Below are 25,815 nucleotides of genomic sequence, written 5' to 3'. Positions count from 1 at the left end.
CAACTGAGTGGACTCGTGAGTGTTTTCCTCAAAAGGATAAGTAGAGTCAACCTCTTTTTTTTTTTTTAAGTTGACTCATTTTTATTTGGGGTGGGGGTGGGACGAGACTTATTTTACCTCATAGAGACATAGAACATTAAGTGACGTCCAAAAAGGTGTTTTAAGAATTATACTTACGGTTCATCACTTTGTTGGTCAGGTTTTTTTAAACATAATTATTTATTAAATTTAGATGGAGGGCATGTGTTAACAATGACAAGTTATATTGGCTTAAAAAATTGACTGAAAAAGGTTAAATGTCCTTGTATCCCGAGCAGTGGCCATAACATTTCTCCCTGGAAGGTTTACCCCAGACAAAGGTAATTCACCACCTGTATCCCTAATTCTGAGCCAAACATCTTCAGCAGAGATGGCTTGACCTGACTCCAAATCCATGACAAAATCATTTTACTGCAAACAGTGACTTGTCTTTTTTTGTGACTGGTGCGGGGCCACACAACCTGCCCTCATTTCAGTGCAAGGAAGGGGCTCTGTTGTGCAGGCAACTCACAGTAGAATGCACATGAAGTGTCAAAGTGTTAAACATTTTCTGACATCTGACATCCTTGAGCTGAGTTTTGAATAGACAACTTTGAATTAATGACTCATCTGCTGAATTTATACGGTTTGTGCACATTTCATGCCTGAGATCCTTCCTTTGTGACTTCTTCCATTTTCCTTTATTTTGGGTGAATTTATACTTACTTCAACTGAGTCTCATAGGAGAGAGGGTGTTGTAATTTGTACAAATTTTAGAGTCCTTTGACACAAATGTGTGACTTTAGAAATTGAGGTACATATATTGTATTGTGAAACTATTTCATAGCTAATATTTGCCTCATATGACATTAACTCAAGGGCAAATTTTGTGCCTAAATTGTGTGTTGGCTGAAATAGGACTGAACAATTAATCAAAATACGATTGCAAATGCAATATTTCCAGATTTGCAAGGAACTGCAATTTTTTGATGAAGGTACAATGTGTCACAACATACCATTATAAATGAAGCATTGGGGTACTACAGAGATGCCCCGGCCAGCAAATCATTTCCTCCACATGCTTGCTTAGTTCAGACCCCACCAAAAACACATCATCATCGTTTTTGTATTTTTTTTCCCACTAAAAATGAAATGCAAAAATTACAATCACCTCTGACTCATGCGACAACATCGGCTACAATAAATGAATAGTAATGATCTGATTTTTTTTTTTTTTGCATTTGGCTCCACCCCTCACAGATTAAAGATGGATTCAACTGGAAAGGTGATCAAAGATGTGGGTAATATTGACGGCAATACTAACTACCACAAGAAGCATTTTAAGAGGTGTGACATGAACACTAACGTCTCCCTCTCTGCAGCAAAAACATCTTCCAGTGTTGCTAACATTAACAGCACAAACAAGCTCAATGCATTTAATCACTGAGCTCTGTGAAAACGTCACAACACACACAAACACTACATAATGTACACAGTGACTCATGTTATAGTATACTTCAAGCCTGAGGAGGCCTGTGTCCTGGGTCACATCAGCGCTGAATTTCAAAGATTCCTGTCAAAATAATTCCACCCTTCACATCTTACCTGACTTGGCTTCGGAGCCGGTCCAGCGCTCACTACTGGAGGTGGGTTTATTTTAGGGTCTTCTTCTATGGTGGTGACAATCAGTTCTTTTATCTCCTCTATGGTCTCACAAACCTCAAGCACCTGCAGCACTTCCTCCTCCCCTTCCATCACCGTTGGCGACTCCATCCCTGAACCCTCTGCTGCTGAACTTCACAGAAAAGTGAGTCCCCTTTGCACAAACATGGTCCCAGTATTCAGCTTTCCATCCCCTGATCCATGCCAGTGTGTGTGTGACCTCCCTGATGCCCTGCTGATCTGTAGCCCAGCCCCGCTTTATCCAGCTTTATATAGCACTATCTCCCATGATGCCTTAGGAGGTATCGTATGGGACTGCGCGCTCACTTGCCACATAATGTAAGGGGCTTTATGGACAAAGACAGAGAGCGAGGGAGAGTAAAAGGAAGAGGGAGAGTGATGATCACATGGGATGTCCTGACAGCAGCAGGGAAGGAGGGGGGGATGAAGAGATAGATGGACAGAGGAAGAGGGGGAGGGGGTGGAAGTGCACAAAAAAATAAACATGCGAGTCCAGTTCCCTGTAAACAAAATAACACACCAATTAGGTGCCATTGCCATCCAGGCAGAGATGAGTTTCTCCCATCACTCTCTCTTTCTCCCTCCCTCTTTTCCTTTTATTTGTCTTTCCCTCTAGGCATCTCCTCTCATTCTCGGTTCGCCTCTTGCCTCAGCAGCACTCTGTGTCCATTGCTTCTAACCCAGTGAGCACTCTGGCATCGCACTGCAGCCACTGGCAATGCATGCTGCATGTGTGTTAGTGTGTTTGGAAGGTAAGTTAAAACCTGTCTGTATCAACTGGTCAACAGAAGACAAACATACAATATCGGCTGAAGTGTATGCCGTCGGTGGGAGCTGAAACTAAAAAGATGAATGTTGGCTCTGGTTATTGGCTCGTCAACATAATAAGGGTTTATTATAGCACATAAAAGCTTACATATCTGCAAGGACATACACAGCTGTCAGGACATATCCAAGTAACTTTTGTCCTGTTTATTTAACAATGCAACAAGACACAGTTTTTTTTTTTTGTGGTATTGCCTTTGGTGTGATATTTCATTGGTTTGTTTGGTGTTTAAGTCATTTCAAATGAGGCTCAGTCTTGTCTCTTGCTTAAATAAAGGTTGAGTGACTGACTGATGTTGAAATCTAGTTTTACTGTTTGGTTAAATTTACCTCTAGGTGACGTCTTTATGTGTTTTGATTGCTGGGATGGTGTGTGAATCATGGAAGGGTGAATAAGGGGTAATAGCGTTCTCACACAGACGAAAAAAAATGCTAAAATGGGTCACAGCTATGCGTTGGAAGATTAGTAAATTAAACAGGATCGGTCAAGATGCATGTGTAATAAGACTTTACCATTTATCTTGTAAAACTTAGATAAGCAGCACTTTGGTAATTTATTTTCCAATTCATCTCATTAAAGTATGGAAATTCTAAGACATTTTATCTCTGAGGTTGACAATTAAAAAACAAACTGTAGACCAGTATAAATGCCGGCATCAATAAGCAGAAACAGAATCAGTTAAATTTCAAGACTATTCAGTAATGAATAACAAATGATTATAAGTGATGTCTGTGCAGTAAGACATGTTATACAGTATTAGATCTTATCATCAGCCTGGAAACCAAAAGGAACTGTCCTACAGAACTAAAGCCAAGTCGTGAACGAGGGACGATTCTTCCCTCACACTGACCTTACCTTATCTTCAGCCACAGATGCAAAGATCGTCCCTGAGTTCTCTAACACATCTTCAAATCAACCATGAAAGTGCTACGAATATCTTTTGCTCTCTGCCTCCTGGTTTTCTGCCACCCTCAGAGTGGACAGTGTGGTCACAGCATGCAGCTTACAAGAAGCACAGATGCACCCGTCAAAGCATCAGCATAACACAGAAGCTCCATAGGATTCAGTCTGCACCAGGACACACTCACCAATGGGTCAAGCTCCCAAATCTGAGAGCAAGAGCTTCGCCTCCTCCAGGAGCCTGACATGGCTGTTTATGGACCCCTTGCAGTTTGAGTAGTGAAGCTACCTGTGTGTACCGTGGTCTGCAGAGGAATGCCATGAGCAGCTGCTGTTAAAATACTGAGGTCTGGCTCAAGTTGGCGAGCGGCCGACTTCACAAAGCAGCTGAATTTAATTGGGTTGAATGAATTGAGCTGCAGGGACGGTGAATGGCACAGCAGGAGGTTGAGGGCCATAAGTTCACAGAGGGGAGAAAGAAGAATGGACTTGTTTCATGTTTTCTTATTTTCATTCTTTAAGCTAACACTGCCATTAAGGGGTAAAAAGAAAAATCTGTAAATCTCAATTAGTGTTTTTTCTTTACTTACTAGAGGCCTATCATTAATGGATATTTAAAGACTGGTATAAAAATAGTTTAGAGCAGGAAAAACAAAAAACATTTCGCACCGTTTCAAACACCTGCAAATTAACAAATGGATGACTGTTGAAATGAGCATCTAAATACAAAAAAATGAATGAATAAATGAATTAATAACTCCAGGTCATCAATCATTAATCTGGATCTGAGTAGCAAATCAATGCTTAAAAAAAATAGGCAACTCTAGGAGCAATTTTACCCATGATTTTCCCTCAAAGTCAGGAATTCTGGTAAGGACACCTAACAGTACCTCTCAGCAGCAATCAGAGCCAAGTTCTGCTGATGCTAATTGTTGGTAAAACTAGTTCATATACTTATTTCTAATGCAAAAATGCAGTAACACTGTCAAACATGACAAAAAGCAGTGCACTGCAAGCACCCATATGTTGAGTTTATATGCACAAAAAATTTAATCAGGAATGCTGGACGTTTCAGGCACTCATTGGTCACTATTTTGGCTACAAAAGGAAACAGACCACCCAACATATGAAAATAGAAGAGGGATTGACAGTCACATGTTGGGGATAATGCTCCACCTGGTTTGAAACAACCACTAAAAAAAACAACAAGAGGGCTGGATGTGCGACCGTTGTTTGATTTCAGATAACACTACACTGTTGAAACTAAAGCTCGGAATGTTTGTCTGGAAATGTACCAACATAAGTATGCAAATTGAGACACTGTGAATATTTCCTCTGCTTGTCATTTGTTTTTTTAATCATGTTAAGACACTGTCACTATGTTATCTGTGTTAGAAAAGACCTGATGATGAATGATGACTTAAGACACGAATAATATAAACTAGCGCTAAAGTATCAATTGTCCTGACTTTGGAAGTAAGTAAGTTGAGTGAGTAAATGCCAGTCATGCCAATCAGAAAGACACAACATCTAGAGCCAGAATATCTTATCTCTCGAACATCAAACAAGCTGCGAATGTGGACGCAATACACAGTGCGAAATGCATTGACAAATACAAGACACTGGCAGCTTTAAACTTCACCTAATCATCTAAAAATAAGCCCATCTCTACTTTCTTTCTCCAGTAAACCTCTACTTGATAGAAGAGGAAGGTGCTAATGCTCAAAGAATGCTTCCTGGTTTAAAGATATCACATTTCTCATGTTTGACACCTCATACAATGCACACTCCTAAGCCGCAAAGCTGGCATGCTTCATTGACCTGAGCTACTCCAATGCACCTCTCACTATCCACTGCAATATCCAGTTACACACAACAATAATAACAGGATAAATCGACCCAATTACTAAGATGATTTAGTGCCCTTCCACCTATAGACGCTGCATACCTCAGTCCAGGCCACACACACCTCCATTATCCTTCACTAACACACAGTCAGAAGCAGACTCGTCACAGCCATCAACTGATTCCACACTGTTCCACCTAAAGGTTTCACTGCTGAGTGAGCACTCGCAGTATATTTTTCACATTTAACACATGAGTGTACTGCCTGGAGCTTTGGCCTGCCTCCTGAAATTGGAGGAACCTGCTGAAGAGCTTTGTTCAAACATATCAAGCAATCACTGGGAACATAAAGACATGTTTATGATGAGCCGCACTTACAAGTGGCACTGAGATCATGTTGGGAGATAGTAAGAGGAGACAGCTTCTGTGATGGGAAAATGGGACTGATTTCTGAGAACTCTTTGTTAACGAACTGAACATTTTTTAATATTTATAACATGAGGTAGATCGATGCATGGTTTGATTTTAATCTAGTTGTGTTTTAAGAGAGTATGCAATGGAAATACATAACTAGATACAAACGAAAAATGGATATGTACAATTTTCTTGTATTAAACAAATTCTGTCACTGGAGAAGGCCAATTTTGCTCAGGAGATTTTTTAAACGGATCATAAAACTTGAAACCAGTAGTAACATTTACCAGTGCTTTGCTTGTTACAACCAATGAAGATAGCTGTTTAAGACAGATGTAATATTCTTTATATGAGAGGTTTTACAAGTTGTCACACTCTTAAAATAAGTAAACAACATTGTTAATCCTTCACTGAAATTTGCTTGTTACTGATAAAATTTTGGGGAAAAAAAAAATACAAAAAAAAAAATATATAAATATATATATATACACACACACACACACACACACACACACACACACATATATATGTATGTATGTATGTATGTATATATGTATATGTATGTATATGTATATATAACAGAGAGAGAGGGAGAGAGAGAGAGGGAGCGAGCAACTGGACAATTAAACAGAGCTAAATACAGTTGCATATATGGTATTAAAATGAGATTACTTAGAGAAAAAAGTATATTATCTATAAACTTTATTAAAATCTTTTTTTTTTTGGTTATTTTGTTTCTCACATCTACATTGCAGGGTTAGGTGGGACTGAACTGCTTCCATTGTCTAGTAGTTTTTATTGCATGTTTTTGAGATGAGTCATAGATCTTTCATTTGGTCACCTTGGTTTTCACTTTCTTCTCACTGATAAAGGCCAAGTGGCTGAGCTGCTGCAAATAACTCAGCGACTGTGAACATTCAAAAGCCAATGCTATTTGTTCACAAAGAAATAAAATGGATCAATTAGTAGTTTCATAAAAGCAGTATTGTTGTTAATACTAACATCCGTCCGTAGTTTTAGACACATTTCCATGTAAAGAGATCCCTGTTCTTTTGTAACTCCTACACTGACGCATCATAGACACATCAGTCATGAGAAACTTTTGTGCAGGATTGTGAGGACATCCCTGCCTGAAGCGATGCGTTGCTCTGTCAGCCAAGACTCTGATTAAGTCCCAGCAGTGGAGTAATGAGTGCAGCACAGTTTGACTCTGAGAAGAGACTGACGCACACAGACACAAAACACTCACATAGAGCAGCATATGCTCGACAGCAGAGTACACACGCTGAGCACACACACAAACACACGTGCGGCTTTAAGCTGAGCCTCTTTCTCAGCGGAATTGGTGGCCCTGATTACTCAAACTAAAGCCAAACACTCCCCACCCTGTCAGCAGCACTACTGCAGGCCACGGCATGAATAAGATATGAAGAGCGAAGAACACTAAGGATGGCTGCGCGCTGTGGCAAATCCTATCATGTGTTAAAATTAGACACACATGCAGACAAAAAAGAAGAGGAAACAGTCACACATACACGGGCACTGCTAACGAGCCTCGCCAAAAGGAAAAGTGAGCGCCAAGTAGGTCAGTAACTGAGGATGAACGTCGGTTATTCTGTGTGGGTTTGTATTTGTCATCTTTTCCCTTTGGCGGGTTAAGCCAAACACTTGATGAAGGCCACAGTGCCAGACAGTTGTTTGGCTCAAAGCGTGGGTCAGGCATGTGTAAGTCAAGGCTGTCTGTGCGTTAAAATCTTCCTCTTTCGTTTTATTAAATGCGTTTAACCCTTGCCAGCAGCAAGTGTTGAAATTCAGGCTTCCAAAGCACGCTGGTCGAAGATGCGCCCGCATTTCTCAAGTCAGACAGTAAATCAACTCATCACAACCTCATAAAACCAAGCTCTCAATCTATTATCAGAATGCATTGGCACTGAGCTGCTCTATGAACCGTAACAACATAAATACAGGCTTGTTAGATAGATACAAATGTAGTTGCCTGCAAGGAAATGATGGAACATCACAAAGAACATTTTGGTTTGCATGAATAAATACTAGGATGGATTTTGAAAAAATAAACTGCTTGTGAATTTAAAAAAAAAAAAAAAAGGTGCAATTTCCAGTCAAGTGTGCTGTTGTAAAAATTGCATACAGTCAAATCATTTATCTTCCAGTTCTCACATTAAAGCTGAAAAATTGAGACTCCCCTGATGCAAGTTTTCTGCTCCTCTGTGCAAGATCCCTGCAATAATCTATTCTGTTGCATATTATGAATCTTCAGGTGAGATTATGGTTTCAAAGAGCTACAGGTGACAATATGAACACCCTTCACAGCTCTTAGATCATGTTAGGTTAAGAGTACACCACAGAAAACCTGAAGAAACAAATTGGCAATCACTCATTTTCTTTCACGGTTATTGTTATTGGACAAGAACTCTTGTATCCCTCGAGTGCTGTGTCATGTTTTAACTTGCAGTCAACCTGCCAAGCTGTCGTGATACTATCTAATCCACTTTTATCTTTCATCCCAAGCCAAGCAACATAATCAGATGGCTGGTATACGAATATAAATAAACCCATATGGTTCTTGACAGCACAGACAACATTATTAACATTAATTTTTCTGTACTGATACGCAAACAAGTTCTAATGTCCTACCTTATATTTCTCTCTTAATAAGTAATCCATCACATAGTCCATTTTTGGAGCATTCAACCACAGACACAAATACGTGCATGATATCTGGTGATAGACTCTGAATTATGACTGACAGCTAAAAACAGATAAACCGCTGTTTAGGTTTTGGCCTGGTCCATTTTGACAGGGGTCATTGAAGCTGCCACTCTACCTTGCAGTGAACCGAATCAATAATTGACCCCTTTGCTAGAGTAAAATACAGCATCTGCATCTGACAAAAGGGGATAAAGTCAAGTTGTGATGACCGGGGAAGCAGCCTGCTGCATCCATATCCACATCTATATCTCCGGTATTTGTTAATAATAAAAATCCTGAAAGCTACTGCCCAGACCTTACCCAAAGTGGACTGGTCCTTCTGGCTTTTACCCTGAGATAGCAGATGGCCTGTCCTAGCCAAGGCAGATAAACACAATTATCATTCCACTTCATTTTGACTAGTGACTGATAAATCTGCTCTGCAAATCCCTTATAAATCACACAAGCAGGACTGTGATGGCATCCAAAAACAAGGGGCTGTGGATAACTCGGCTTATTAGGATTAATGCAAATAAACTGGGAAGGACAATGGCCAGCCCTACCTGGACCTGTTCACCACGGACAGAGGAGTCGCCCAGTAGCGGTTCTGCAGGCGGCGTGTTAATGGTTACAGACTTTTCTGAGCGGCTGTCTTTACTGCGGGACTTGTGGCGGTCTCGGCTTCGTTCCCTGAAAACAAGAAAAAGAGCGAGGATCAGATTTATTGATTTTGAATTCATTGTGTTCTAGTAAACTCTGCTCAAGTGATGCTCAAAATTGTGAAACCCCTGCTGTGCTTGAGATTTACAGCTTTTTTCTAAGTTATTACGTACAAATAATTGGGCTGGAGCAGAATGAAGAGGCTAGTGAGGAGATCTTATTCTGTGCCTCCCTGAACTATCACAAAGCTCAATGTAATCTCAAATAGAAGCAGCACCTCCTTCAATCTGAGCTCTTAGGTTTTACTGGTCAGTGTCTTCATGCAAATTTCCTGCCTTCGTTCATGGAAGAAGCTCAATGACAATCTGGTCAAAAAAAGAAGTGCTGCATCGTTTCAATAGTCATGTTGTGGTGGCGTTAAGTACAGCAAATATCAGTTTCACAGAATTATTTCAGCAACAGAATCAAATACTTTGTCCAACAGTAGTGGCTTTTCCATTGGACATCTGTGCAAAACTTTACTAAATGTCAAAAAAACAGAAGTGCGTAATGTCGGTTTTTCCATTAAATCACAAATGCGATGATTTGATAATTTATTATCTTAAGATGACACGAGAAGTCATTCCATAAACATAGCGACGAACATAAATATCACGTTGATTTACAGATATATTCATTATTATTAAATACACCCCTCTATCCCATACTGAATTCAAAAATGATTTGGTTTCCTGGTGTGTCCACACATACCGCGCCATGTTTCTTTTAAAACTCTTCTTCTTCGCTTGTTGCAACATCTGTCAACATTCGTTTATTTTTTTTATTCACGTGACTCTAGTTGAGGAAAACGGTCTTTCCATTGCAGTTTTGTGTGATATACCAATTGTTTTTCCATTAGGTACATTTTTATACACAAGTTATATTCGCGCAATTTGAGGGTCAATGGAAAAGCGAGTAGCGTATTAAACTGATAATTTTCCTCTTAAGAATAACAACAACACTCACCTGCTTTTATGTTTGGTGTGAATCCAATTATGTAATAGTAATTTAAGTACAGATAACCAAGGTTTGCACTAAAATTAAACACTCAAAGTAGTTATTTTATATCTGCTCAATCCATTCTACTTAGTTCTATTCATGTCAAAAGATGAAATTCCTGTATTTTTCGAATTACAATATACAGTGTATAGCAGAAAACCTGTATTAAAAAGTCAGTTTGATCAGTATTGTACTGCTCTAGCAAAGAGTGTGATTTGAGGTGTAATGAATTAAAAGGACAAAGCTCACAGTATACCATCATATTGCACAGACCTTCTTTGTGATTTCTCAGCAGCATATAAACCAGACAGAAAAGCATTATAAACAGACACAGAGATCCAGTGTATATACACAAGTGAGACCAGGGACAATATGAAGAAAAAAAAAAAAAACACATCCTGTTTGAGACAGATAAGACCAAAGCTGCTCTCTGTGTGAAAGTGAAGAAATTAAACTGCTGCTTCTTTCTTCTCTAATTTCCGATAACTGCAGATGGATGTATGGAGCCTGGGTGAACTCTGCCCCACATACTACACTACCCATCCCGCCTCCTCCTCCTCGACCACTCTCTACTCTCCGCGAGGCCCTGGGTCCCTGTGAGCTCCACCATATGAGCTCCATTAGACGCCATGACCTTCTGCACTTGCCGCCCTAATCCTGAGTAGAGCATGAACAGTGGGTCTCTGCGTCCTCCGCCCAGCACCGCTGCAGCCACATGGCACAGTGCCCTGCTTTGCTGCTCCATTACCACAGAAAGGCTCAGCAGCCCCAGTTAATCCCTCATCTGTCTCCTTCCCCTTTGGCTGACATCTTGGATAATATACCTATTGTACATTTTTATCACAATACAAACACTTGTCTGATGTTTGATGCTGCCAATGCAGGATGCAGGAATTTGTACGAAAGCTGAAAATCTACAATCATAGATGCTGCGCTGGACAAAAAAACAAATAAATAATGTAATAACTAAATTACTTCCCTGCTGCAGAGGATAGAAGGGCTGTTTTCTTGCTAAATGCTAATTAAGTTTCCTACAGTCTCTAAGCTTGTTATTTAATGGTAATCACGTCTTTTGTATGAGCAACATTACAACACAAGTGTAACAAATCTAATTTCCACGACACAGGAGGGTTTTTAGTGTTGCTCTCTTTACAAGCTTCATTAGGACACTCTTAACTGCTTAAGCACAATCAAGACAGAGCACAAGAAAACAGGAATATAAAAACCACCTGACTGACAAATAGCTCAGGCACAAAAATAATAACTCTAAAGTAACCATTGATTACTCTCTCACACAATTCATATCCATAATGTACAGGATATCCTGCCTGCTAACTAATGGAGGAAGCAGTATGATGGACAGCAGTGGAAATGCTGCAGTTGAATAGAGTGTATTGGATCCAAGTGTTTGGATTAAAGGGAGTTAACCCGACTGTTTTCCGCCTCTATTCTTGCACTTCCTTTTCAGCCTTGACCGCGACTCATGTTCCAAATCAGCACATGGTGTAAAAACTCCTCTCAGCTCACAAACATGATATTAACGCTGTCACAAACCTTCACGAAGTACACATTAGAGCACATGTCAGAGCAGTAGATTATTGCTTTAGTCCCTATCCCAGTACGGTGAGAGAAAACACATTTTCCATTTCCAGCTCAATGGCCTCAGGCAACTTTCTCCAATGACAGTGACTGACATATTCTAATAGAATAAATCCAGGGGATTAGGAGTGTGTAAGCCTTCATATAACAGCCTTGCTTATTGCTTTAAACACTACTAAAGCTATTGTCATTACTGTAGAGATGGTTATTCCGGTGAGGGCAATCATCAGTCAAATGTTGTCTGACTCTTAATTGCGAAGGAGAAGCAGAGGAGGAGCAGCAGGGCTTGAAAAGCAGCGATCCTCCAACAAAGTCATGAGCAGAATAATAAGATGCACTTGATGATAAGTAAGAGAACAGTGGCAGATACTTGATGAAAGGAGTGAGGATTGGGATAAAAGTGTTCATTATAAGTACTGGGATTCACTGAATTCAGGTGTTTCATGGCTAACAGGTAACACAAGTAACAGAACATAGATTTACTCTTCAAACACTTCACGTTCATGGTTAATTCTCTTCACATTGTCATCTACAACACTAACAAAATACTTAAGACTTTTTTTAACTTCATTTATTCAACAACATTTATCATTATTTTCATTATTAGAACTGTTGCATATGTTCTACCTCTACATTTCTAAAATATTTGTCATGTTCTGGCCATAAACAATAATTTGACTCAAGATTTATACTGAAAAACAAGCCTTTAAACATTCAACAAATATTGATTCCACACTAATTGCAATACTTGTTAATTGACTAGAACATTCTGATCGTCATTTCAGGTCATCGGGATTTGGAAGTCCTTCAAGCTGCCCTAATATTTTTGTCCATGTAGTGTGCTAATAGTAAGAATATTTGCTAATATTCTTAATAATTCTCACAACTCTAGGCCATGATAATGGACCTGAACCATAAGGACTTCAACACCCTGATAATATAACAAGAGAAAATGTGTTAAAACAGATATGATGTGGGATATGAGTTGATGGAGAGCAATCTGTGCATAAAAAGAAAAAAATGGACAACATGATGAAACTGAACAGACTATAAGAATAAACCAGTTTTGTCTAGACAGAGAAATCCAGATCCTTTTACAGTCTCCATTCTGTGCAGAAATATAAATGTCAAATATAGACATACAAATAAATATTCAGTTCAATTAAATTATGTTTCATGTTACATATCTTTGTTCATTACCTGTTGCTTATTTAATTTGTACCTACCTATCAGCTTCAACAGAATAGGATCAGGTTTTTCCAATTTTTCGGGGGGTTTTGGTGGGGAGGGGTGTATGTGAATGAAGATTTTAGGTTGGGGGGGGTCTCTTCCACAAAAAAAACAACTTTTTTGACTAAAAACTGCACTCATTTTTACATTATCCACTATTACATCATTTTCCACACATTTGTGGATCACTTCACCTGCTTTAATCAAAAAAAAAAAAAATATATATATATATATATAATGTCATATCATTATGACCAAATTTTAGGCCATTATTATTACCATGTGCAACATCTGGAAAAGCTATGACAAATAATAGATATCCAAAAAATGTAAAGACTAAACTCAGAAAACAGGTCCATTAGAGACCAGTTATAACCATTAGATCTTGGAGATGATGCTCTTTATTTTGATCCTGGATTAAAACTGTCTTATGTGGTGCCCAAAATGATTGGATGATGCAGCTAAGAGAAAATCCTGATCATGTTTGGCAAATCTTGGAATTAACTGAAGATAAACAATAGAAGAAAAAAGAAAAACTTTTCTTACCTAGGTGTTTAAGATTAATGTTATGTTCAGTTACAGATCACAGCATTATTATTACATTGGCCTTTACACATCGGTCGACCAGTACAGCAAAGCATGACTCACTGTGGAAGTCATGATGCATTCAAGAATAAAAGTAAAGGTAACACCTGGTCTCTGATCCACTACAAATGGGAGGCTGCAAACCTGATGACTCTTGGCTACCAACAAAGATCCAAAGTGTGAATAACAGTGTGCAGTGTAAATACACACAGACAAAAACGTACACAGGCGTCCAGACCTGTGGGCATCCAGGGAGTGGTTTGAACAGATCAGCCTCTGTCTACCAGCCCCTCCCCTCCCCCAGCCAGTTTTCTCATTCGCCCTTCGGCAAGCTTCTGGGGCAATCACACAGTGTGGAAACCTCTTTCTCAACACACACACCTTCTCCTGCTTCCTCCCCCTTCCCACATCCTCTTCCTGCCTCATTAGCATGCAGCAGCCTTGTTGGTATTCCAACAGCGTACTGTGCTATGATTTGATTAATGGAATTTGACTTCCAGCGTGGATCCCTGAAATGGGTATGGCTTTTTGGCGGAGAGGGGAAGAGGGAAGGGTCCTGTGAGGGCAGAGATACATGGAGAGCTTGGGCCGAGTCCTGCCAATTAGGCCCTGGAAGCACAGTTTCCTTCTAACACCTGAGGATGAGTGTGTCTGTGATCACATTCTCCGCCTTGCTCAGGGGAGACAGGATCACACTAAAAACTGAAGCCAACTAGCGGGGTACGCCAAACTGTCTGCGGACCAATTTGTTTTCCTTTTGGCTAGAAGGCTAACCCACACACCTGTGTGACACAGAGCTTTGTGTCGATGCAAAGATTTGAGCCAACGGCACTGTGGGACGCTTGGCCACAGCCAAATGGGTAGAGTCCTCAAGCCAAGTAAAAACTGAGCAACCAAACGCTCAGCTAAATCTTCCCAAACTCATAAACAAATACAGGGAAGCAATTACAGTCTGTGTAAAGAAAATTAAAAGACTTGATACATTATACTTGTAGCACACAGTGCAATTAGACTCACCAATGGCTGCTGGATACACCATACAGAAATGGAATACTACAGTTCTACTAGATTTTAATTTGTGTACAATCACATGAAAATGAGAATGGTGTTTTTGCTTTATGAATGAGCTGTTTAAAAGGAGCAAGTCACTGTTCACAGAGTCTGCAATGATTCTCTGCAATGTTTTCAGGTTAGAGGTAGTGTTAAGGTGGATTATTATCACCTACTTCATTTCATGAATTAATCCATAAAGACCCAAACGTCCATCAGGTATGACCCATTTGGACATTCAGAGGCTCCATAGCAAATGTGGAAACACTGTCTACAACATTGATTCACCAGTAAAACCACAGAGTTGGATCAGTGACAGTGGATGGAGACAGTTGGTTTATGTTCAGTTACTGACATTTTTACTGAAAAAGTCAGTTTTTCTTTAGTTTTTTCTGTTTTGATAGAATAGTCTTTGAATTTACTCTGAGTTTCATGAACATCTAAATTAAATATAGGACATTAAATAGAGGAAAAGACAAAATTTACAGTGAAAAATGCAAAATGCAGAGGATAATATCATAATAAATGGAAATAAATCACTTACGAAAGATTAAATGGAGAGAAAAATGCATTTGGGAACTGCCACAAAAGTAGCACTGGGTCTTCATGGGTTAATATCCACTCAACCAAAAATCCTCCAGAAGAGACAAAACACTGGCTGCAAGGTGGGGCTTCTATTTTTTTTCCACCCAAACATCAGTCAGATGACACGTTCTAGTGACAAATAACACATTGCCTCTAGAAATGTGCCATAATCCACAAACATGAGAGCTTGCACATTTTTCCGCAAGTGTTCTAAGTGCACATGCACAAATGGGAAAATCAGGTTTTACTTTAAAACTTGTGTCTGTACTTTGATGATCAATAATTAAATTTGTCCCTTTACAGTGGTATTATGTCATACTGAAACATGCTGGTATTTTTTGAGAATACTAATATTCTACATATCTATTATCTATATCTACTCACATTGAGTTATCTGACCATCTGAGTCAATTGAGGCTTGAATGGAAACAACTTTCTTTTGCTACACATTTTGCACAGAGACTATTGTATACAAAATGTATAACATGTCCTTTACAAATGCACTGACCCAAAGAGATGTGTCATCCACGAGTTTCCACAGAGTATTAGAAGTGTGAAAACTGTGTCAGTGAATTTGCGTAAATTACTCTGTGCTGTGTGAATCCTGTGCACTGCCTTATAATTGGAGTCACACCAATCAAAAGAACCCATTTTCCACATGAGCAGTCACTAATATGAGATTTTCAATTTAATAATCAGTTAAATACTCAAAATTGACAGAGTGAAGGAGCCAATCTTTGGGAAACTCTTAAAGTATTTCTACATGTGGGCTAAATAGTTGGAGAGTGAGTCAGATAAACTACGTACATACCGTACAGCCTGATTTAATTTAGCTATAAAAGCATCTTATTCATTTCAAGAGGTCATGTCATAAAGCAGAATAAGTCAAAATCAGATTAGTGCACTTCTACCCAGTTCATTAAACAATCCTAGATTTGGGCTTAATACAAAACGAATGGGCATTGCTCTCATACGCATAATTACCAAAAGCCTTCTTGAGGAATACTCTCTTGCTTGAGTGCAGCTTATCTTGGTTAGAGGGGAATTAAACAGATTCACTACATGCAAATACAGAAATTGGTGTCATCAGCATGTTTGGCCTCAGCCCTTTGCAGGAAGCATTGTCCCTGAACAGATCTCCACTCTGCTAAAACCCAGAGACAGCGGAATCTTTTGTGTCTTAGACACCAACACAGGATTGTCTGACACAGTAGGGGGGAAAAGGCCAGATATGAGAGGGGGCAATGCCAAATGCCTCCACTAATGAAGGCCTAAGCCAATCTAATTCTTTTTTTCAACTGTATTCTACTCATTTTAGGACAAACTCATAAACATATACAATGGCAGTAACTAATGTTTGACAGTATGTACACATTCTATTGAAAATATGTGTATTCAATAGTATTTTATAGAAGATTTAAGGAAGTCTGATCTCTTATCTTAAATACGCATAATGTTGGCAGCATCAGTTTTAAGTCTCTCTTTCTAAATATGTAAAACAAAAAAAAAAATTAATTCCTAGAAAGTATGTGGAGTTGGTTTTGTGGAAAAGATGGAGCTTCACAGTGACACAATAACCGAGAAATTGCAAATTTTGTACATATTAGGCTGCAGTAACATGCACCTAAAGGCAGAAGGACAATCTATTTCAGTGACTGAAATAACATCATTTGGTGCAGGATGTCCACACTACCAAGGTCTTGTTTTAAAATACTTGATTTTGGTATGTGTACTCTTGGCATAACTAAGATTTTTGGAAACAATGATAAATTCCCACATTCACTGCCTGTTTGGGTTTTATCAGTAAGTTTGCATCCTGGCCTGATAAGTAACTTCCATTTCACATGATTTTTCCAGATGAAGGTCTTGACTACCAGCTTTTAATTTAGCATGAATACTGATTCTGTCCTGTCTTTTGATTTTGTAATGCTACAACTGACTACATTAACAACAGGGAAGCTGTAATTCAAGCAAGCAGACAGAGCACTTTCACAGCAGATATTTTGACTTGCTAAGACAGAAAACACACAGGTCCAACAGATATCATTAAAAATGGCTATATCCCATTAAAGTGTATTAGTCTGAGGACACTGAATTGTGCACTTTGATTCACTGTAAACCCTCTTGAGGAAACAATATGGAACAGAACCATCACTTTTTATCAGCCACGCCAGTACTTTGCCTGTTTTTAGAAACCAAAATGTCAACTAGGAAGAAAGGGTTTTTTTCTCCATGTCAAGGGGAGTTATCTGCTCATGTGACATGTGTTTCAGGCATACTAGAGCACATGGAGATTATTTCTGAAACAAAAAGGAAAGCATGAACAGAGATCATTTTCATTTTAAAACATTGGTTTAACAAAAAGAGTATGAATGTAGCCTGGGTCACAGCAGGTACATTGGTAAACTTATATTATTATATGTCTATATGTGTTTTCAAGTTGACTTTGCTTAGATCAACAGCTAGAAAAATGGATGGATGGATGGATGGATGGATGGAAGTTGGAAGCAACTATCTTTATTTTCATATTTTACAACAAGCTGAATGTCATGGGCAACAGCCTTATGTTTATTATTTTCTATAGATACTAAATGTGTACTATTTGCACATTTCCGTTTATACATATATTTATTTCATATATAGTTTAGAGATAGGCAATGGGCTACAACGTACTTTACTGTTATGTATCGTTGTGCTAAAAAAAGAAGTATGATACAATACAATGAGAACCTTCTGGTGTTACTGTAGGTTTATCTGTATGGATACATGCATACAAGTGTCAAACACACTGCTTCTGTCCAGGGTATTAGAGTAATTACACAACAGTGATGCAGAACTGTCTTATGCATGGCACCCCCATGTGTAAAAAGATTACCTTCAGACGAGGATGGCAAGGGGTTTCAAAGACAACAATTTGCTTTTGTTTATCAAATTAGAGCCCAGCTGGTGGCTTTGGCACAGTTCTGGACAGAGCAGGGCACAAGAAAAAGTGCCTGGCAGGGATGCCCATATGTTCATTTCAATCTTCCGTCACTGAGGCTGGGCAATATAGCGAATTTAAGTCATTAATCAAGTTTTTGTGTCAACCATTTGAAAAAATGCCAAGGTTTTTGCAAGATATGTGTTGTAAGTGTATTAAGATTTACATATCAGCGCTCTGAATGCACAGTAATTGTTGGTGCATCTCAAAGCATCACATTGTCACTATTCAGCATAATTGCAGATAGGTACATTTACATCAGTTAATACAACGTAAATGTGAACTCCCCTTTATTGAGAAACTGCTTGGAAATATCAGACTACAACTGTTTAAAATTTATATAACAAAATCTAAATGCATATGTTTCTGCAGTGAACAGAGACATTTCCACTGCTCTACAAACAGATAAAACAAATTCTGCGTTTTTCTTTTCAGTATTCTGGACCATTCTTAGTTTTAACTACCTATGTGAGCTCAAAATAAACCTTGATGCAAAAGTAGTTTTCTTATTCAATTTTACACCTTGTAAGTGCAATACAATATCAAAGAGCAGCCCATGACCAGTTGTCACTTGCATAAAAAAGCTTCAGAGATGTGGAAATAAAAAGGAGACATAAAGCTCTCACTGCCACCATCATCGCCACCACTTTGCACACTGACCTCTCCCCCCGATCCAAACCAAGTGAGGGTGCTTTTGCCTGTGTAACTTTGAGCCACAAGGGCACATTCCTTCTGTAGGGAATGTGAACAAACGATACGCCTGCGCCGATCCATCCTCAGAAAGCACCGAGGAATCCATTTAAGAGGACAGGGAGAAGACGATACAGAGGGGAGGTCAAGAGTGAACGAGACGGGGCAGATGCTTCTTCACAATGGACACATGGGAGCAGAAAATGAGTGATACGATGAGAAAAAGGAAGAAGAAGAGATAAAGAAGACAAGAGAGATAAGGGAAGTGAAGGGAAATGAGACAGCGATACAAAGAGAGCACTGGGAAAAAGTGCTCTCATGTTTCCAAAGGTCCTTAAGGGAAGCAAAGTCTCTCAAACTGCGACAGGTGGCAGCGAATAACATAACAGATATATGGCAAGCAAACAGGAGGGGGCCGCCGCTGACAAGGGAGGGGCTGTTGTGGAACAAGAGCCTCCTCCTCCTCTCGTATGGCCTCCCCTCATCTCCTCTTAGGCTCTCCACGTATCCGCTGAGCCATCAGTCAGTCAAGCCTCTTCAGCACCTGTCTCCTGCTGCCTTCCTGAGGCCTGTCAACTGTGGCCATTTCACTGCTGACAGCATAATGTGCCTACGCTAGCTGTGGGCTCCACCCGCCCACAGAGGCAGAGAGACGGACATGAGAAGTGGGATCAGAGAGACGGACACAAGGATAGTGTATGGTACGAAGGAGAAGCAAGGCCACACGGAATAAAGACACTAGTGCTATAATAATCAAAGAAATAAGAACAATATTAGAAGCGTAAAGTTATGTTAGTCTTAATAGTCTATTTTTATCTGACTGAAATTAATTAGTAGAAAGTAGGAAATCATGTAACATCAACATAATGTTTAAGTAAGTTGGGAATTTTGACAGCTCTTGAAAAATTAAGGCTACTAAAAATTTAACTTTTCTCAACATACTATAACTTTTTTTTATAATATATTGTATTTTTCTCTAAACATACAACCTTCTCCTTATGATATGATTTCTTTTTCTAAATAGTACAAATTCATGCTTGTAATATTAGGACTTATTCTCAAAATATTAGGACGTTAGCATGGTCCTAATATTATTTTGTAATATGTGCATGAGGGAAAGATGTAAAAATGGAGAGATTAAAAAGACAAAGCCAAGATAAAGAATGAAGGAAAGAGTTGAATTTCTATTACATTTTGAAACATGAATATAATTGATGATTTGTCTCCTTTAATTCAGAACTTTTGAATTAATTTGTATAAAACTACTAGAAGTTTATCAATGGCCGATGCTGATTTTTTTATACCAAAATGCATTGCTTATATCATGGATTTTTCTTGATGAGACTCAAAATGGCTGAACCTAAAGGAAGGCTTATTTGTCAGCAGATCCATCTCCACCATATGCAAAATACCTCTGGACATCCTTGACTGGTTTTTTAGATGCATATCAGTCTTTGACAACCCAAACCACTGCCTTAAAACCTATCTATCTCCTAGGTTTGTCTCAGCTGGTCAGAGTGGTTTCTGCAGATCAGAATAACGGCGTTCTGTGTCATATTCGCTCTCCTTCCCTGCCTCCCTTCATGTGAAAAGACATAAAACAACATCCAGAAGACAAACCCTAATGGCATAAAGAGTGTGATTTGTGACACAATGAAATAAAAGGAGAGTCATATGAAACAACAGATGTAATGTTGTCACATGAAACAGTCTTAACCCATAAATAAGTACTTACACCTACAGCCCTCATAGCAGTAAGTAGACTCCCCTGTGCAATGATAAACATAATAAATGCTTCTATATCCATAAATATCACAGAGTCAGGACAGCCACATGTCAAAGCCTTCCTGCCACCTCAGCACAAAACACTTCATATTTATTTATTCAACCTGACTCAACCCTCACCATTGAGAAGCTGTAGCTCCTTTTAGCAAAGCTTTTTTATGTAAACATCCTTGAAGGTGTTCTGTCTGGATGCGATATGATGTGTTTCTCTTTTTGTATACTTCTTTTGAGTAATATATTTATGCACATTCAAAACAGAGACAAATTTCTCTGTTTTGGTTGCAAAAAGTAGACAATAAAGCATATACAACTCAATTCAGTTCTCACATGGAGATAATAAGGAGGTATTTTTTCAGCAGATATGAAATCCTAACACTATAAACACTACAGAGCATAAACACAGCAGGATTTTTGACTCACCCGTGTCTATGAGATCCCCGGGAACGCCCAGAGTAGTAGGAGTAGCCCGAGTAGGTGGACTCAGTGTCCATGCTGATGCAGTCCTGCCCAGGCAGCTGGCCCCGGTGCTTGGCTCGACCGCTGGCTGACGCAGCGGAAAAACCTTGTGCGCGGACCTTTTCGAGCTGGAGGTGACCGACTCGTTCACTCAAGAGAGTGACAGAGGTGGCGAGCTGTCGGCAGTGTCAGGCTGGAAAGCCCTGGGAGGAAACATCAACCTGAGCGAGGACAGGAAGACAAACGGACAATCTGAATTGAAAATGTGAAATGTCTGGGAAAGTAGCCCACATTTGACTGTTACAGACAGGAGGCGCCAACTGAGAGACTGACAGAGTAAAAAGAACACAAATGCGTTCTGAGAGACAGCTCTGAAAATGTCCGATCAACAAATCAAGTCACCCACACTTTTACCAAATGTATTTTTTATCATTTTTGTCCTACTTTCTCTACAATGCATTAAAAAACACAGTGTAGTTTGCAAACAAATGCATTCAGTTTTGCAAATATAACAAACATATACTGTACATTTCGAAAACATTATAATTAAAAGCTAACTACAGCTCGTCTAACAATACATATAGTGGAGGCCAAAATTATTACAACATATGTCATATTTCAGAGATTTCATATGTTGTTGTTTTTTGGGTTTTTTTTTAATTTGCCTATTAAAATATCCATAAAACAAATGGAATATTTAAAACATCATCATTATGCTCTATAAACCATAGAATAGAGCCATCATAAGAAGACTTAGGTCATTTTACTAATAAAACTAGAAGCACTCGGAGAGCGCAGACCTCTGCCAAGGCTGATCAGTGGCCCCTCCCGTGGGCCCCCCCACCCCCGATCACCACCAAAATTTAATCATTTCTTCCTTATCCCATTTCCAACAAACCCTGAAACGGACAGACAAACAAACAGACAGACAGACAGACAAACCCTGGCAAAAACATAACCTCCTTGGCGGAGGTAAAAACAAACTAGGCCTATTTCACTGTTTATGTCACACAATCATGTTCCCTCACAGGAGAAGCCAAACAATTTGTGTGATCATCATCAGGTGTGACTGTGGTTAAATTGATGGCGATGAAGAGCTATGAGAAGACCAATCCTGCTCATCAAATAAATATCAATGGTCAAAGTGGATAAAAACTCACTTCATCTGATATTTGATGTGCTCAGAGCAGCCATCTGAATGTTTCATGAACATGAAATATCATGTTTTAGAGGCAAAAAAGGTCAATATCTTCAGATCTGCCAGGTGCTCTAATCATTTTTGCCACCACTTCATATCCGACACAGGGTTCTGCCAATTAGTGCATGCCCTTTAACATTTTTAGACAAAATAAAGACCTTTTATAACTCAACACATTTATGAGAAAATCATACAGTTCTTTGTTCTTTTAAGAAGCTGTAGTTGTTTTAGAAGTATATTGTGCAAGTTTTCAGGTAATTAAATCCCTTCCCTTTATGCACAAGCACTTAAATGTGTTTGTTTTTATCTCCCACTGCATTAAAATCTATCTTGTCGAGACAAACCTGCATGCTGCCAACCCTCTGCAGCTCTCAGGAGGTTCATATTCCAGCTTGTTTGAGATAAAAAGAGAAACTGCTGCCGTGAAACAGCAATTTGCTTTTATTCCCATATGGCTGACAACTGTTGTTCAGAGGCCGTCTGCAGTCTTTGACACACTGCAAACAATTTAAGCCTGACACTGACAAGCTGTAAGACGGCGAAGACTGCGGTGGAGATAAAAAGCTCCTTTTTCACAGGAAAACTTCAATAAGCTGGAGGAGCTGCCAGTGTGGGAGAAACTCTCAGGGAGTTTTGGATGTGATGGTAAACTAAAATAAGATGAATTACAGCTGAACAGTGTATCCTTACTTCACTTATATGTCACATATTTTAACAAAGTCAATGTATCAAATATAATTCAGTGGAAGAGTGTTGAATTTTTATGATATAGCCTAATCCTGAGACAAACTACAAGCTCAGAAGAGGGGATGGAGGATACAGTGAAAAGAACTGTTTGCAGGGTAGGACATGCTTCATTTGGAAATACCTTTTTTTCCAGTTTAAAGATGGCATTTGCTAACTTTTCTTCATCAAAAATTATGCGGATTCCAAAAATAATGTTATAAAAGGTATCTGACTATTGTATCCCACACGGGCAGTACAGTGGCGTAGTTGTCGGTACTTTTGCATCACAGCTTGAATCAACCCAATTCTAATTCAGAAGATGAACATCTAAAGTTGGTCCCCTCTTACTGATGATGCTACTGATACTCATGCTAGGTACTTCAACTTTCAACTGTATTTATCCTTAGGAAAGGAAATTCGGTGTGCAGCAGGGATCATAAACACAAAAGCACATACACATAAACACATACACAGAAACAGCACCACCAGATGCCACCCCAATAAAATTACACAATACAGGACAACAAACAATGGAGCCACTCCCTTCCCAACAAAAGTAAAAAATGTATGTTTATTAGGATGGGTAAAATGCAGAGACTGAATCTCCCTATAGGAATAATAAAGTGAGTTACCCTTAAGCTTACAGATTACTGAAAGCCTGCCCTTAAGTCTCATTTGTAGCACACTCTGTTAGATTACTTGAGGTGAAGAATTTATTTCTATATTTTGGATAAATATTGTATGTAACTGTATGAAAGAACACGAGCACTCACAGTGTGTTGCTACCTTAAATAAACTGGAGCCCCAAAGAATGAATATTAACATAATGTAAGTTTTAAGTATGTGAACACAAAAGCACAGCACTGAGATGGTTTTGTTTTTTGTTTTGTTTTTTTTTTGGATAAGAGAATGAAAGTGCAGTCTGTTTTTGACCTATTATTTTCTACAGCATCAATTCAGTGAAAACCAGTACAGAAAGTAAACAAAGACACAGATAAAGCTGTATGAAATAAAACATCTATAGTACAACATTTGTTTTCACTTTGTTTCCAAAGAGCTGCTTGGAACTTAACATTACAATCACCAGAAAAAGCAGAATTTATTATATATGTGTTCTTATACCATGAAATGGATTAAAAAAAAACAGAAAACATATAAAATAGATTGTTCAATGAAACATGCAGCTTGACTCCTCATTGCGAGTCCATAGTCTATGTTGTGTGTAGACGACACTGTGCATAGTTTCTACAGATACAAAACGCATTTTATTCTAAATCAGCAGCTTATGAAAAATTAGTGATGCGTTAAATTTCAAAGCAAATAATGCCGACTTAATCCCTTAAGTAATATATTTAACCTTTCAACATCCACAAGAATGCATGTGTGTGTGTTTTCATTTGAAAGAAAACGCATTCTGGTTTCCACAGAAAAGTTGGAATAAAACATTTTTATCTTTTCACATGAAATGATTATGATAATGTGACTTATTCTTGGTACATAAAGGAATAACAAGGAATAGGAATAACAAGAAGAATGTGTATGAAAGCAAAATTAGTCCAACCTTATGGGGAACAGTGTATGTTAGCATGGGCTCAAACCCAACCTAAACTATTTTACATCAGAATTAGCTCAAATTACCCTTCTGGTACTTAAATTTGTGGTCTGTGAGCTGATGGATGTGAAGGATGTTATCTATATTCTTGCCTCGACTCACTTTCCGAGCTGTTTTCTTTCTCCGGGAGGATAAACATGCAATAAAACTGAAAGCAGAACCGCAGATGCAGAGTCAGTCCATACTATTATTATTATACTGTTCCATGTACAGCCTCAGGAGCAGGGGGAAGGGTTTAAAGACTGCATTAAGGGGGAAACGCAGTCCGATAAGAGGTTATTTATCGAGTGCCCTTGATTTAGTATGGTCAGGGTAAGGGGGAAAATAGTCAACACTAAGTCTCAAATGACAAAGTGAAAGCTGGGAAGGGGTGCTTGAATGCATAAAAGATATATTTGGTGAGATTAAATGCCTGTACCTGAATGAATAAATGCACGGAGTGAGACGGGTGAGTCATGTGTAGCTCGAGGCATGGTTGTAAACACTGTTGTGTAATGCACCTGCATGACACACACGGCAAACTGCTCAGGGCAAGAGGAAAAATGTAAAAAGTAAAATACACAGGCAGTTAAAACTTTACGTAGAAAGCCCTAAATCATGTTCCTAATCAGATAACACCCGCTGCCCTTATACACTTTACACTTTGAGCCTAGACTTGACATTAATCAAAGAGAAAAAGACTGATAGTGTGAATTAAATATGAGCTATCTCAAAAAAAGACTCATAATTTCTTCCTGCAGTATGTCAGGTGTGTTTTGATTTTTGGCTCCGAACATGTTTACATCTAGTCTGTCCTCCCACATCGACCGCAACAAGTTAAGGAATGCCTCCCCATCGCTGAAACCTCCAGGCCAGTCTTCAAGCACAAACATTTATGGCTGATTTACAGCTGAAGTGGCCTTTAAGGTGCCGAGAAATGGAGCAAACTCCCTCCCCTACACGATATCCCTGCTTGTCGGCATTCACAACCCCTGGAAAAGAGTTACCAGGCCATACAATCTGAACTCCTTATCTGCCACTTGGAGGGAAACACAAATCACCAGGTCCAAAAATACACTAAAACATCTAGTGTGACCCAGTTCTGAGGAAGTGTGGTGTCGGCACATCTGTGTGAAGCTCTGTTGTGTGGATGCATGCTCGCCTGACTGTCACAGACGACTGGAAAAGCTTTGAAGGCTGCACAACTGCATTTTTTTGATATGCTCATTCTGCTAATCATTTTAAAT

At 39.0% G+C, this 25,815-nt stretch overlaps 1 protein-coding gene and 1 long non-coding RNA gene across 8 annotated transcripts in view; one reads left to right on the top strand and one right to left on the bottom strand.

The window, feature by feature from the left end:
• The window catches only part of LOC115433109 (vang-like protein 1), a 70,315-nt gene that overhangs the window by 31,414 nt on the left and 13,086 nt on the right, over positions 1 to 25,815 (bottom strand). For 5 of the 7 annotated variants that reach the window (XM_030154339.1, XM_030154358.1, XM_030154384.1 and 2 more), the window contains exons 2-3: positions 21,018 to 21,274; positions 8,959 to 9,085 (exon numbers count right to left, since the gene is read on the bottom strand). In XM_030154339.1, coding sequence (XP_030010199.1) covers positions 8,959 to 9,085; positions 21,018 to 21,088 — 198 coding nt within the window. In that variant the 5' untranslated portion in view covers positions 21,089 to 21,274. Of the gene's footprint in view, positions 1 to 1,623; positions 1,992 to 8,341; positions 8,622 to 8,958; positions 9,086 to 21,017; positions 21,275 to 25,815 lie in introns of those variants that run through there. The other 2 variants (XM_030154392.1, XM_030154367.1) reach the window with 2 other exon arrangements.
• On the top strand, positions 2,123 to 11,525 carry LOC115433140 (uncharacterized). Its single transcript, XR_003937314.1, has 2 exons — positions 2,123 to 2,453; positions 10,586 to 11,525. It is a non-coding gene; the product is annotated as an uncharacterized LOC115433140 (long non-coding RNA).

This window comes from Sphaeramia orbicularis, chromosome 2, assembly GCF_902148855.1.
Source record: "Sphaeramia orbicularis chromosome 2, fSphaOr1.1, whole genome shotgun sequence".
Classification (NCBI taxonomy): domain Eukaryota; kingdom Metazoa; phylum Chordata; class Actinopteri; order Kurtiformes; family Apogonidae; genus Sphaeramia; species Sphaeramia orbicularis.
Note: the sequence above shows the minus strand (reverse complement) of the source record. Positions and strands in the feature narration are given on the sequence as shown.